Source organism: Metopolophium dirhodum, chromosome 7 (genome assembly GCF_019925205.1).
Source record: "Metopolophium dirhodum isolate CAU chromosome 7, ASM1992520v1, whole genome shotgun sequence".
Taxonomy (NCBI): Eukaryota; Metazoa; Arthropoda; class Insecta; order Hemiptera; family Aphididae; genus Metopolophium; species Metopolophium dirhodum.
Genome location: NC_083566.1, coordinates 4,193,698 through 4,206,714, shown reverse-complemented (window position 1 = coordinate 4,206,714; position 13,017 = coordinate 4,193,698). Strand labels below are relative to the sequence as shown.

At 33.2% G+C, this 13,017-nt stretch overlaps 1 protein-coding gene across 4 annotated transcripts in view; it reads left to right on the top strand.

Moving 5' to 3' along the window:
* The first annotated feature begins 248 nt into the window (after positions 1 to 248).
* The window catches only part of LOC132948496 (neuronal acetylcholine receptor subunit alpha-7-like), an 82,770-nt gene continuing 70,001 nt past the window's right edge, over positions 249 to 13,017 (top strand). Inside the window, exon 1 of one of the 4 annotated variants that reach the window (XM_061018988.1) lies at positions 249 to 1,510. In XM_061018988.1, coding sequence (XP_060874971.1) covers positions 1,465 to 1,510 — 46 coding nt within the window. In that variant the 5' untranslated portion in view covers positions 249 to 1,464. The remainder of the gene's footprint in view (positions 1,511 to 13,017) is intronic. The other 3 variants (XM_061018986.1, XM_061018987.1, XM_061018985.1) reach the window with 3 other exon arrangements.

The following is a 13,017-nucleotide window of genomic DNA, read 5'->3' as shown; positions in this document are numbered from 1 at the left end:
CTCTCTCTCTCTCTCTCTCTCTCACTCTCACTCTCACTATCACAGTCTCTCTATCTCCCTTCCTCACTCTGTTACTCTCGCGGTCATACATATGTGTGTGTGTGTGTGTGTGTGTGATGGTAATTATCGTATTTGGCGCGGGTGTGCGGCATTCTGACCGGGGGCTTTGGCGCATGCACCGTCCGGAATCGCGACGAGTAACGCGAGCGTGCCAGATACGTAGCCGGCTGGTCCACGGGACGAGTCGAAGGCGATATAGCGACAACGGCAGAGTGCGTGAGTGTACGTGAGCTCACGCGCGCGTGTGTGTGTGTGCGTGTGTGTGTGCGTGCGTGCGCGCGCTAACACAGCAGATAGCCAGCGCGCGCGTCGTCGTCGTCGTCGTCGTCGCCACCACCGCCACCGCCACCGCCGTAGCTGTAGCCGTAGCCTTCGTCGTCCCGCCACCCGGCGTAATACGAAACGCGGTGGTGCACGCGCCGCCCGGGCAGAAACGGCGAAAACGGGCGCGCGCTTACGGCGAGCAAATATAGAGGTAGTATACGCGGGCGGTACGGGGCGGGGTCTGGACCGCCGTGGAGAATTTCGCGCGCGCGCGCTCGTACGGTCGCTTGACGGCAGGGCGAAAGCTAGCGGCACGCACCATCAGCACCACCGACAGCGACGGCAGCAGCGGCAGGACCAGCGTCGGGAGCAGCCAGCCGGCGGTTGGAACGGCAGTATTGTGGTAGTGGCGCGTTTGGACGTGTGTGTGTGTGTGTGTGTGTGTGTGTGTGTGTGTGCGTGTGAAAGAGAGAGAAAGATAAAAAGCTCGCGCGTGCGTGAGTGTGTGGGTGTGTATGTGTGTGTGGCGGCGCGCGCCAAAGACGTTCCGCCGAGTACATAGGGACAGGTTTTCGTACACAGTCGTACCGAGGATACCGCTGTCGCAATACCGCAACGAAAACAGCTCATCAATATAATATTATTATTATTATTATTATACGGGCATCCCATAACAATATATTACTACGTTTCCGTGGACGAGACGTCGTCGTCGTCGGCTGCCGTCGTATCACACTAGCTGCCTTCACCTCAGGAACTGGCTCCCATCCGTTGAACGGTCGCGGACGCTCGCTGCCGCCGCTCTCTGCAGGGCCGCTGCGAGGTTTTGCCGTCTTAGTTTTTTTCCGGCACGTGCCACACCGACCACGGACGGCACTGTTCCGGTCCACCGCCACCACCGTTGAAATGGACGCGACGGTCGGCCACCGTCCCGCGGATACCCATCGGCGCCACAAAACCGGCGACAGACTCGGCGACCAGCAGCTGGTATACGGCCGTCAGCGACGACAGGACGACGGACGTCAGAATGAGCCACTGATCGTTGTTGGCCACAACGCGTCCTGTTGTTGATAGGAGACCGGACATCGACGACGAGGACGGGTCGCGCGCGCCACCGCAACCGCCGCCGCTGAATGGGACATGGGAATACTCCCGTATCTGCTCATCGTCTACCTGATCATTGCAGGTCAGTGTTGCGTAGTGTTTCAATTTCATTTTTTTTTTTCATTTTCCAGCAGACGTTTTCGTCGGTTCACTTCAGTGGTAATATATAACACCAAAGGCTACGAGTGCTCCTCCTCGTAACATTGTTCAGTATAAGACGCGCATCTCGCTTATGGAAACCCGCGGGTTAAAGAGGTCGTTTTTTAGAACTCTCGCGTGTATTTACTATTTTTCCCAATTACGAGCAGTGACTAAATACTAAATAAACCGAAGAAAATGTCCAAGAAACTTAAACAAGTGCACTTATAGTTTTAACGAACTAATTCTTCGTGATAAACTATGCGCTATCCTCCCTATTTCGATTTCGTTATACAAATTCGGTTTTTAACTGCTTTGTACTTTATCTATTAAATAAATAATATTATTATCCTTTACGCGTAATAGCAAATAATAATACTATGTGAGAAAGGCGTAGGTATTGAAACCATAATTTATTATTGTTCGATTAATATTATGCCACTATGCGTTCGTCCCATTGGTTTTAAGACTAGTAAGTTGTACCTGACTATTAGGATTACCGCGATTGTGATAGACAATAATATAATACGTGAAAAATGTATACCATCCTACATTAACCGACATTTTTACTACCGTTATTCCTTCTTTTCTCTGCACTGTCACTCGTTAGTAAACAGCTATTATACCTATGGTGAATACTATTTACTATACATTTGGTGAGTTATTTTGCCATTTTTCAACACACTGCAGCTTTGTTCATATCATATTTTTTACAACTGTTGATTTTGACCGGCGAGCCGGGAGAAAAGACTGCGTTGTCTGTTAATGACGCGGCGGCGATGGGTTTGCAACTAGTTGCACCCCGTCAATACGCGATTCGTCCGTTTTCAACAATATGCGACCGCTAAAAAAAAATGTTTCACTGCGCGTGAGTTAAGTGTGTGTGACTATTGGGTGGCGTTCTGGTCTTTTATACGGGAATACGGGTGTTTTGGACGTACACCGATTTTACGATGCAAAAAAACCTCTTACGAAAAAATATCGCGTTGTCTACTACTATGGTTGTATAGAGATGTATTCGGCAAAATTGTCCGAATAAAATGTTATCACGAAAAACTTGGAATGACTTTTTCTCGCAGAACGGCACAACAGGAGATTGTATACGTCCGTTCAATGATTGTTAGACAATTTCGTGTGAAATGTCAATGAAAATCGCGAATATACCCAGTGACAGGTAAACTTCTTTGAGAGTCATTTTTCATAACATTTAAACATACCAGAACTGTATATTGTATTATAAGTATATAATATCTTCTTATTTATATTATATAAAAAATGATTATGCATTTTGTTTGTTGTTGCCGGTAATCTCGGAAACTTCACAGAACCAATCGACACGAAATTTCGCACACATATTCCTCGAGACTCGGCTAGTGTTTATAGCTTTTTGACCCATATAGCTACACTTGGCTCACACGGAAACTTAGTTTTGACTCACGGAAATTGAATATTTTTTTATTTGTATACCAATACTAGGCACTTACATACTATATAGGGTTATATTGGTTACAGAAATAAAAGATACATTATCTAATCACTATAATAATATAATCTAAATATATTAAAATTAATGTATATTTGTAGCTTGTAATATACTCAAGCTACTTGGCTGATTCTTACAACGATTTTAGAGACTGTTCTTAGAGAGCTGATCAGCGCAGAGGATAGTTTTGACCATTTTAGAAAATATACCAAATACTATACATCCAATATCTCCCTTCTCATTCGAATTAGTTTTCGTAAAGATTATTTTAGAATTAGTTCACCAATGCCGATTTCCCCATGAATTGATGTAGGTACACTAATACCGAGATTCGACTATATATAGCACCGAGTTTTATGTTTGTTAATTTTTTCCCGAGTGATTGCGGGTTATGTGCTGCTAGTATATTATATTATATTTCCATTCGGAATACCATCTCCTAACACGCATAGTAGTTGTATACATATGTTGTAGCCTCGTAATATTAATTTTTATAACCATCAAATTTTTCCGTGAACTTTTAATTCACAATCGTTTCAATTTGATGTTGAGACTTAGAGAGTCAAAGTCGGATAAAGTAATTGCGATTACGTATAGGTACTACGAAATTACTCCTCTATCCGCTTGAAATGAATATGTCACGACTGTTAAACATAATAACATAGTGTTGTGTTTACACACTAAGTACAGTTAATGAATTAATATTTTTATTGGCTTAAAAGATCTTGAATCAAGTACACGATATAATATGTCCTTAAATTTCATTTTTTGATATATTTACTTGTTTCCGTTTATATTTCCGTTCACATTGAAAAATAATTTACAATCTCTATGAAATTCGCCTTTTTTTTATAATTTTAAATAATGATTTAAATGTTTACTTGCATTACGGTATTATTTGAATCAAACAATATATTTTACTATAGTTTGTTTATATAATAATAATTATTCAGCGTCTGTTTGAAGGTCGAGTCGATGCCCCGAGGATTCTTGGAGAACTTAGTTTTCGTATTCCTAGTAACACTAGGCCTCAGAGTACTTTCTATACGTCTACCAATAAATCTAACTTCTCCAGGAATGCCCCACTTCTAAGAATAATGCATAATTTAAATAACTCTATTGAGTATTAGACCTTATTCAGCGGTTCTAGTAAAAACTACGGAGGCTCACTTTTTTTTCAGATTTCCTTCATTTTTTGTCTTGTTTTTTTTCTCTTGTCAATTATGTTTTCAGGATTAGTATAAAGTGAAGTTAGTATATAAAATAGTGTTTCATAAGTTGTTAACTGTTTTTATCTTTTACCATTGTGTTTCTTGTTTCTATTATGCTGTATTTTAAAAAGCCGTTTGGCGTTAAATATAATAATAAATAAATAAAATAAAATAAATAAATACGTCTGAAAAATAAGTTAAAGTAATAAAAGCACCAGGGAATCCGTAATTGATGTGAATATAAACTCTGTATTTTGTACGTATCTAGACTGACATGGAAAGTCCTTTGACTTGCCAACCTAAATTTATCCGTACCACTTTAATTCAAATTCGACAATTTAAAAAACCAGAAGTAAATCCAATGTTTAATCTTTAAAGTATAAGCTTAACATTTCTTTTTTAAGTTACAGTTACTGCATTCGGATTAAAATACAATATAAATATATTTAAATGGAAATTTAATGTGGAATAAACACAAATTATGTTTCAAATGTGTGTAAGTATGTACAACATATTTTTTATTCAATAGCATTAACATCTCTAATACACGTTTTGTCAATAATTATTAGTTTAGACGATTTTTACCTGCCAACTTATTCAAATTCAATTTTGATTTGAACGATGATAAATATCAAATATTTCTATGTGTACTTTTATTCTTATTCATTGGTAGTGTATGTTATGAATATTCCCATACCTAATTTTAATATACAATATTCGATAAATTACATTTTTTAACTAAAAACTTATTTTAGAACGATGAATATAAGTATTGATTTTATAATATGTTTTTTTTTGTGAATTTCAAATGATGTTATCATTAACTTAAAAAAAGGTATCTGATAGAAAATTGGTTTCAAAAGGTAGATACTTTTAGAAAGTATACATTAAAATATGTTCCCATTAATTTTCAATTGACAGAAAGAAAAAAAAATTAATGAAATCGGGAATTTGTAGACAAAATTACCTAAAACTACCTACTTTCAGCCAAAATATAATTTTTATTTTGTTGTAATACAAAAATGAAAAATTGTAAATACTGCAAAATTTCACAAAATGTTTATATTAGCATTTTTATGCATGGTGTGATTTTCAAAAAATTTTTATTTATTTGCTATTTATTGACAATTGATATTTAAAATGCTTTTTCTCTAAATATCGACAAAAAAAGTATCCCTTTGTCAAAAAGCTTGAAAATGTATAGCTTATTATAAGTATTTAAAAATATTCAAGATACGTGGCACAATTGTTTATTCTGTTATGAGCATTTGAAGTTTGACAAAATTTGGCAATATCACGATAATTTTAAAATTATTTTGTAATTAAAAATGTTTACAATTTTCAATTTTTATAGCTAAGGCTTGAGAGTTTCTCATAAAACTACTGAGTAGTTCATACTGGAACAAAAAAAACTAACAATATATAAGCACAATTTTTTCTGTTACAGACATTTTAAGTTTAAATTTGAATAAAATTCGATAATTAAACAAAGAATAACGATTTTAGTTATTTTGTTGTAATTCAATAATATTTTTTCGTGTGGATTCAAAATATTTACCAATATTAAATATTATATTTATTACCATACTTACCGTATTACTACTAATAAAATAAACTACTATAATTATAAATATATAATAAAATATACTATTTGCTTACCTATCTTACTTACTATCTTACTTACTTCCACCATTATTTTAGGTTGTACTGATAAATCATTCCAAAAATAAAATATTTATGTATATATTTTATTTTTTTAGTGTAGTATAATTTATTAATTAATAAAGTTCACAGAGATTAGATTTTTCTTTAAATACCATCTACTATAAGTTTCTATGTCTCTCATTAACTACACAAGTCTATAAATATAAAAAACAAAATTAATTATTAATTAGACAGGTAACTTCTATACAATCAACGCTAGTAATTTTTATAATTCACTATTTTTTTTTTATTTTTACCTAATTTTAGTAAAATATACCGTTATATTAACTATAGCAAAAATAACAAAAATAATATAGAATTTAATACGATTGTTTTCGTTTTCTAAGGTCGACATAATAATAACAGAAAAACTGTAATTATTGTGATTTAGTGAAAAAAAATATCGACATTTATATTTGTAACAATTTCTAAATAGTTTTTATAAACAGTATTTTTCACGAATATTTATCGTTTGATAATTATGATGGCAACGATTTTAATTTTAGAACAATTATATTAAGTATTATTTTAAAACCATATACAATATACATTGATTATAAACACTACACAAATAACTAATAAGCATGAGATGCATTAATGTTTATTGAATGTTAGTGAATGGTTGATACTGATCTGTACTTTAAAATATTTGTTGTTATGTAATATTATGTTTAAAAATTTTAAAATGTACACTCCCGTTCGTTTTATTTTTCTTATAATGATATCCAAAAATATGTTTTAGATTTAACATTGGCACTTACGATACTGGTATTAATTCCAATGAGACCAAGTATATGCAATGTGTATGGATAATTATTTATCAATATATGCATGTTTGAATAGCTTATAAATTTGGCAAAGAAGTCAAAAACGTAAAAAAAAATTATTTTATTGTAATTAGGTAATTATAAAATCAGAATAATGGTATTTCAAAGTTATTAACTTTAAAACTCGTACATTATTGTTATAAGTATATACGACCAATGTTTTTTTCAGCATTGTACGGTGATTCTATTAAGGTAGTTGGTTAAAAATTGAGACCCAGAAAAAAGAAGGCAACAATAATGGTGGTTGTGTAAGATTCATAATAGTCGAGATAAAAGTAAATAGATTAGGTACTAAAACAATGGTTGTTATGACTATCTTATTGTAGAGATAGATTTATAAAGGTCCAAATCATTCGAGATGTTAATAATATTATAGTCAAGCAAAATTTGACTGAAATGTTTCAAAAAAGTATTTTTACTTTTTCGAACAATATTGTTTTGATTGTTTCTTTTTATTATTTTCAAAATTATTTTGCACCTGATTAAGATTAAAAGAAAAAAACATTTTAAACAATTTTAGATTACTGCAATTTATGTAACATTATTAAACTATAATTTGTTCTTAAAAATTAAAATACTAGCTGTACAGTCTTTAATTTTTCGTAACAATAGGCATATTATCATTATACTTGCTTTATGATATTATACGCACTAATAAATACTATAGATCATTAAATTGAAAGTTATATCTTAAACAAACGTCAATTTTTAGTACTATTACTTGATATCATCCACTATAATATCCTTTGAATCACTAATTTGAACCCTAGATTTTATACATTTACACAATGAATAATACAATTTAATTTAATTTTCCAATTCCTCCAGAGGGAATATTTAAATTAAAAGTTAGTAGGTAACTAGATTATCAAGAGCTAATTTAATTGACTGGTATTATACAATTATACTGGGTAAAGTTTAACTTAGTATATATTTATTTTTTTTTTTTGTAATTGAAGGTTTAGCATTACAAAAATAACTTTGGAATAAAATATATACATAAATATTAACTGAATTATTTATCTACCTACATGTAGTGATGGTCAAGTTACACGATAAATTATTGCTATAACTGGTTACACTGAAATCGTATATCTAGTCACAACATAAAAGATACTATTAAAATGTGTAACTGATTACACGTTATAGTTACAGTAGCTCATTAGTTACATTTAAAGTTACAAATTACTTAATAATTTATGTTATTTATTCAATAAAATAATGACCCCAAAAAAATTATGAGCATATGATAAAAATTGGTTACGTAAGTTATAAGTTATAATTCAAATGTAAAATTATTAAAATTCTAATTCGTTAAATTATTGGTCAAAAAATATTACATACATAATGTAATAACTAACAACTAATACATTGTATGGTTAGAGCATTTTATTACATAAACAAAATATGACAAACTATAATATATAATTATGTTGACACAAAATACGGATTACACGCACTGTGGCCATATATACGGACGACGGACAGTACACTATTATACATCAATATTATAAATCCAGTATACTATTAATACATAAAATAAAATAATACATTTATAACACAAATACTTAATAATAATTTTAAACTTGTAATATTTGTAATAACTAAGTACCTAGTCTGCAGTAGTGCAGTGTATGAAACCTTAAATATATTTTGTAATATTTATTTATTTAGAAACTGAATCAAAAACAAGTTTTTAATATTACAACAAAAGTTATTTTGGCATTGTTCAATAATATCTATTATTTTAAGTTACAATAAGAATTTTAACCACTTACATTTTGATGTAACTGATTTTACTTGAAAATTGCTCAACTGATTACAAGTTATATGTTACAATTGCAACTTGTTTACGGAACATTGATACGTGTGATACGCTGATAACTGCCCAACGTACATGACTTTTGGACATTTTAAGATTATAAATTATGTTATAATACAATAATATAACACCTAACATCACTAATATTCACTATATAACGATATTTCATTTTTAAAAATCAACTTTTAGCTGCTGTCGTTTGGTACAAACGATTTCATACCGCGTATATGCATATATATGTCTAAATATCATTTCCTAAAGTCTTGTCAAACCATCACCCGGAAGAATATTTCCGATTTCGACAACTTCCGCTGCATCGGTACGGCATATATTTCGACTTCCTTTTACACGCGAGAAGTTATTGGTGCAAGATGAACTCGAATACCGGGAAAAGGAAATATGAACAGTAGCTAAATGCAAATTATAATGTATTCAGTAAATGAACGAACATTGTTTACATACGAACACTGGTACAAAAGTTGTATTTTCGATGTTGCGATGATATTATCGCGTTCTGTTATAACACATCTAACGCTTTGAAAAATCAACACGTTAAACGACGGTAAATCTATCAGTTAAGGCGAGTGATGAAGAAATAAGTGGAATAGTTTGCAGAATGTGCCTCACCTGATAGTCGCTATACCTACTATATATACTGTATGAAACATAAGCGTTACTTTGCCTCATTCCACGTACTAAATTTTTTTTTCTTTCCATCGTCGTCGTCGTCGTCGTTACCATCTCCTCCTCTAAATGGCCGACAATCAAGTTACAAAAGTAATAGTCTATTCAAACACATCTGCGAGCCGAAACGATTTTCCCGAATAAAAAGTTTTGTGACTCTCGTGTAAAAGAACTTCACACCGGCACCGTGTTTGCCGGCGACAACGAGGGCGTTTATGGGTCGTCGGCGGGCGGAGGCGTATAATGGTAGCAGGCGGTCTCCCCCCCCCCCTCCTATCCTTGACAAGTGTACGGTACAGCGCACTGACTTTGTACTTAGAAACTAAAGGTATGGTATATATAGCAGTGGAATAGAGAGAGAGAGTGAGAGAGAGGGTGTATAGAGAGGGAATGAAAGGAACCGAGGTGGGGTGCCAACACGATACCTACATTTAGAGAGTCGGTCGAATATTATTTTATTTTTTTCCTTTCCTCACTCCGAGTTTAAGTACTTTGGGAAATATCACCTAGGAGTTTGCTCTGCGTTCCGGATGCAAAAGATTAAGAGACGAAAAACCAAAACGAAACGACTGCACTGCGACCGGCGTGCTGCAGCAGGCGTTAACTTGTAGGGCAAATTTTTCTTGACGACGACCTCGTCGTTTACGGTAGCACGAAGATTGGTGGGGTGGGGTGGGGTGGGGGGGAGGTGTAGGAGAATAGGATCTACTACACGAAGGTCCTGCCACGGGATGGTGCCGTCGACGCCGGAGGTTTTTTTTTCGGCGTAGGCTTGATGAAATTACCGTTGATGCCCTACCCCCGGTGAGCCGCCTTCTGCTACTGCCGTATATATAGATGTATTCAGTGTATATGTGCACACACACCACAACGATCGGATAAAAAACTAAAAAAAAAAATTGTATTTTCTATTTGATTTATGTGCGCCCTGAAAACTTTTGTTTAAAACATTTCGTTCCATCTATTTAACTTTATGCATAATAATATACTGTTTTCCTTCCTTGGATATTTCCAAGAGAAAATTTCATCCGACAAACATTTATATTTAATTATGATTTATGTGTTCGAGAAACGGTTTCATTTTTCGTTTTAGTTCTTATTTTCAATTATTACAGTCTGTTGTACACTTGTTTCCACAGTCGTTTAAATTCATCGCTACTACGACGCTGCGAACGTAGAAGTTACTTAATAATATTATTATTTTTAAATATTATTAGTATCGTAAAACTTTCATGGCGTGCGACGGATATATTATTCTTAAACTGATTGGCCGTGTAATGCGGATAAACGGATACCACGGAATTGCCTCAGACACACAGGATATTAATACGAATCAATTTATAGCTCTCCGCATTTGATACATGTTGATATATTGTTAATAATAATGTCGAATAACACAATATTGCAATATTTATAAAGTGTCATCATAAACAAATTGAAACGGAGTTGGGGTCCCGGTTGAGTGGTGCAGTGAGAGATTCGAGAAACATAGAATTTTCTCTGTCCTGGAATGTATATTGCATAATGGAGTGTATATTGCATTTTGTGAAAATGTATTTTATATCTATACTGAATCAATACAACAGATAATATATAATAATACTAGCTGATCCCACGCACTTCGTGGCCCGTAAAAATGACAACTCTTAAAAAAATCATGATTGTTCAACTCCTTTTGGGTGTAAGTCGCTGCAGTAAGTGCAACTCAGCCAGGATGGTGGGCAATGTGTGAAAGTTCGATTTTATGTATCTGCTCGATTAACCAATGGCAACCAATAAATACTATTTCTATTAATTATTTCTCCTATAGCAATCTATAAACAAACATTTTTTTCTTAAATCTCAAAAGGAGCACCTCCCCGGGTTCCTATTGGTTGTAGCATAATGTTCTATAGCCCATAGTCTTCCTCTGTAAATGGACTATCCAAAAAAAAAAAATTTTCAATTCGAACAAGTAGTTCCTGAGATTATTGCGTTCAAACAAACAAACAAACTCTTCAGCTTTATATTATATTGGTATATAGATTAAAGCTAAAAAATCGTATACAAAATTAAATTAAAACAAAAAGAGTGGGCAAGTAGTTTAGGTTGGTTGAGTTAGGTAAAATCGTTATTTCACGTTTAAATATCCAATGTTGTCAAAGTTATGACTACAGACCCTCATAAAAAAAAAAGTGAAATCACCCTTCAATTTTTTTTAATTTTTGTAAGAAAAATATTTGAAAAATGTCATATTAAATATTCTAAAACGGGATATGAATATTAAAAATGTTATACATTTTTAACTACAAAATAGTTTGAAAATGTTCGTGATTATGATGAATTTCTTAATTTTAACTTATAAAAAAATGTGGACGTATTCTACCTATTTATGATATTATTCATTTTCCGAAAGAAAAACTTATAAAGAACCTTGTATTAAATTGTCAAGATTTTTAACTCGGAAACAAAAATTTAAGAAAATGTTAAGTCCCTACGGACTATTTATTTTTAAATAATAAGTAATAACAAAAAACAAATCCGTTTTGGCTAAAAACTAGTTTTGTGAAATTTCCAATTATGACCACACAAAAGTGGGCTTATAATTACTATTTGGTGAAGAGACGTTTTTTGATAATTGGGCCGGTATAATAGATCCTAGTGTTGGGAACAGTTAATTTTTTTGAACAGACCGTTTTACCACTGTTGTTAAAAGATCTCATTGGATGGAGAATCGTTATTTGTTATTACTTTTGGCACGCTCTATGCTCTTCGGTATACATATTTTCTGAATAATGAGAGGAGGTACTGTTTGCAAGTTGTAGGGCATCGCGATAATGCGATATGACTTTTTTATGATAGACTTTACGGCTATTTGTATAGAGCTACGGTGGGGAAGTGGCACCTCTAGGTGTTCCGCCACCAGAATTATATTTAATCAAAATATTTACCTGTAATTTCTCAATCGTAGTAGGCAGTATCTGCTTTGTATTACGATGTATTTGTGTTTGTCGCTTTGCTGGTATTAGGAATATTTTTATTTTTGTTTTCAAATTAAAAAATACTACTGTGTTTAATTTATAATAATAAAAATCGTATGCAGAGCAGTGCAAAACACACATATTGTAATTTGTAATGACGGGTGATCGGCTGACATTGCAGAGAACAAATATTTGAAATAAAATTCGCCGAGGGTTGATTTATGTGCCATTCAATCCCCGTTCGTAACGATTTCACTGCAATATAAATAAATAAATTACCTGATATGATTATGGCACAATGGTGAATAGCCATTAAAGGCCTAGTATCGAAGCAGTAGACATTAAAACAAATTAAACCAATAATGACATACGAGTCGGTAACATTATATAGGTGGTCAAAATTAAAGAATGATGTGGATGCAACATTATTAAATTTATGACGCCTGATCAGTTACATAATAATATTAGAGTGTAAGAAATATCCCGAAACCGATACAGTTTGAACTTTATCGATTGTGGCATAATATGTTATTATTTTCTATTGATAATGTCTATTGTATTGGTTTATAATAGCTGGTTACTGATATTATGACAAATGATAATGTTCATTCTGCGGATATTCAAATTATTAACTATTGTCTATCTCAATCCAGACGGATTGTATCAAATTGAAAATATTATTAGCATACAAATATTTTAATAAACTGCTAATTTAAAACACATAATATATATTATATAAATAAAACACTTAACTAGTTAA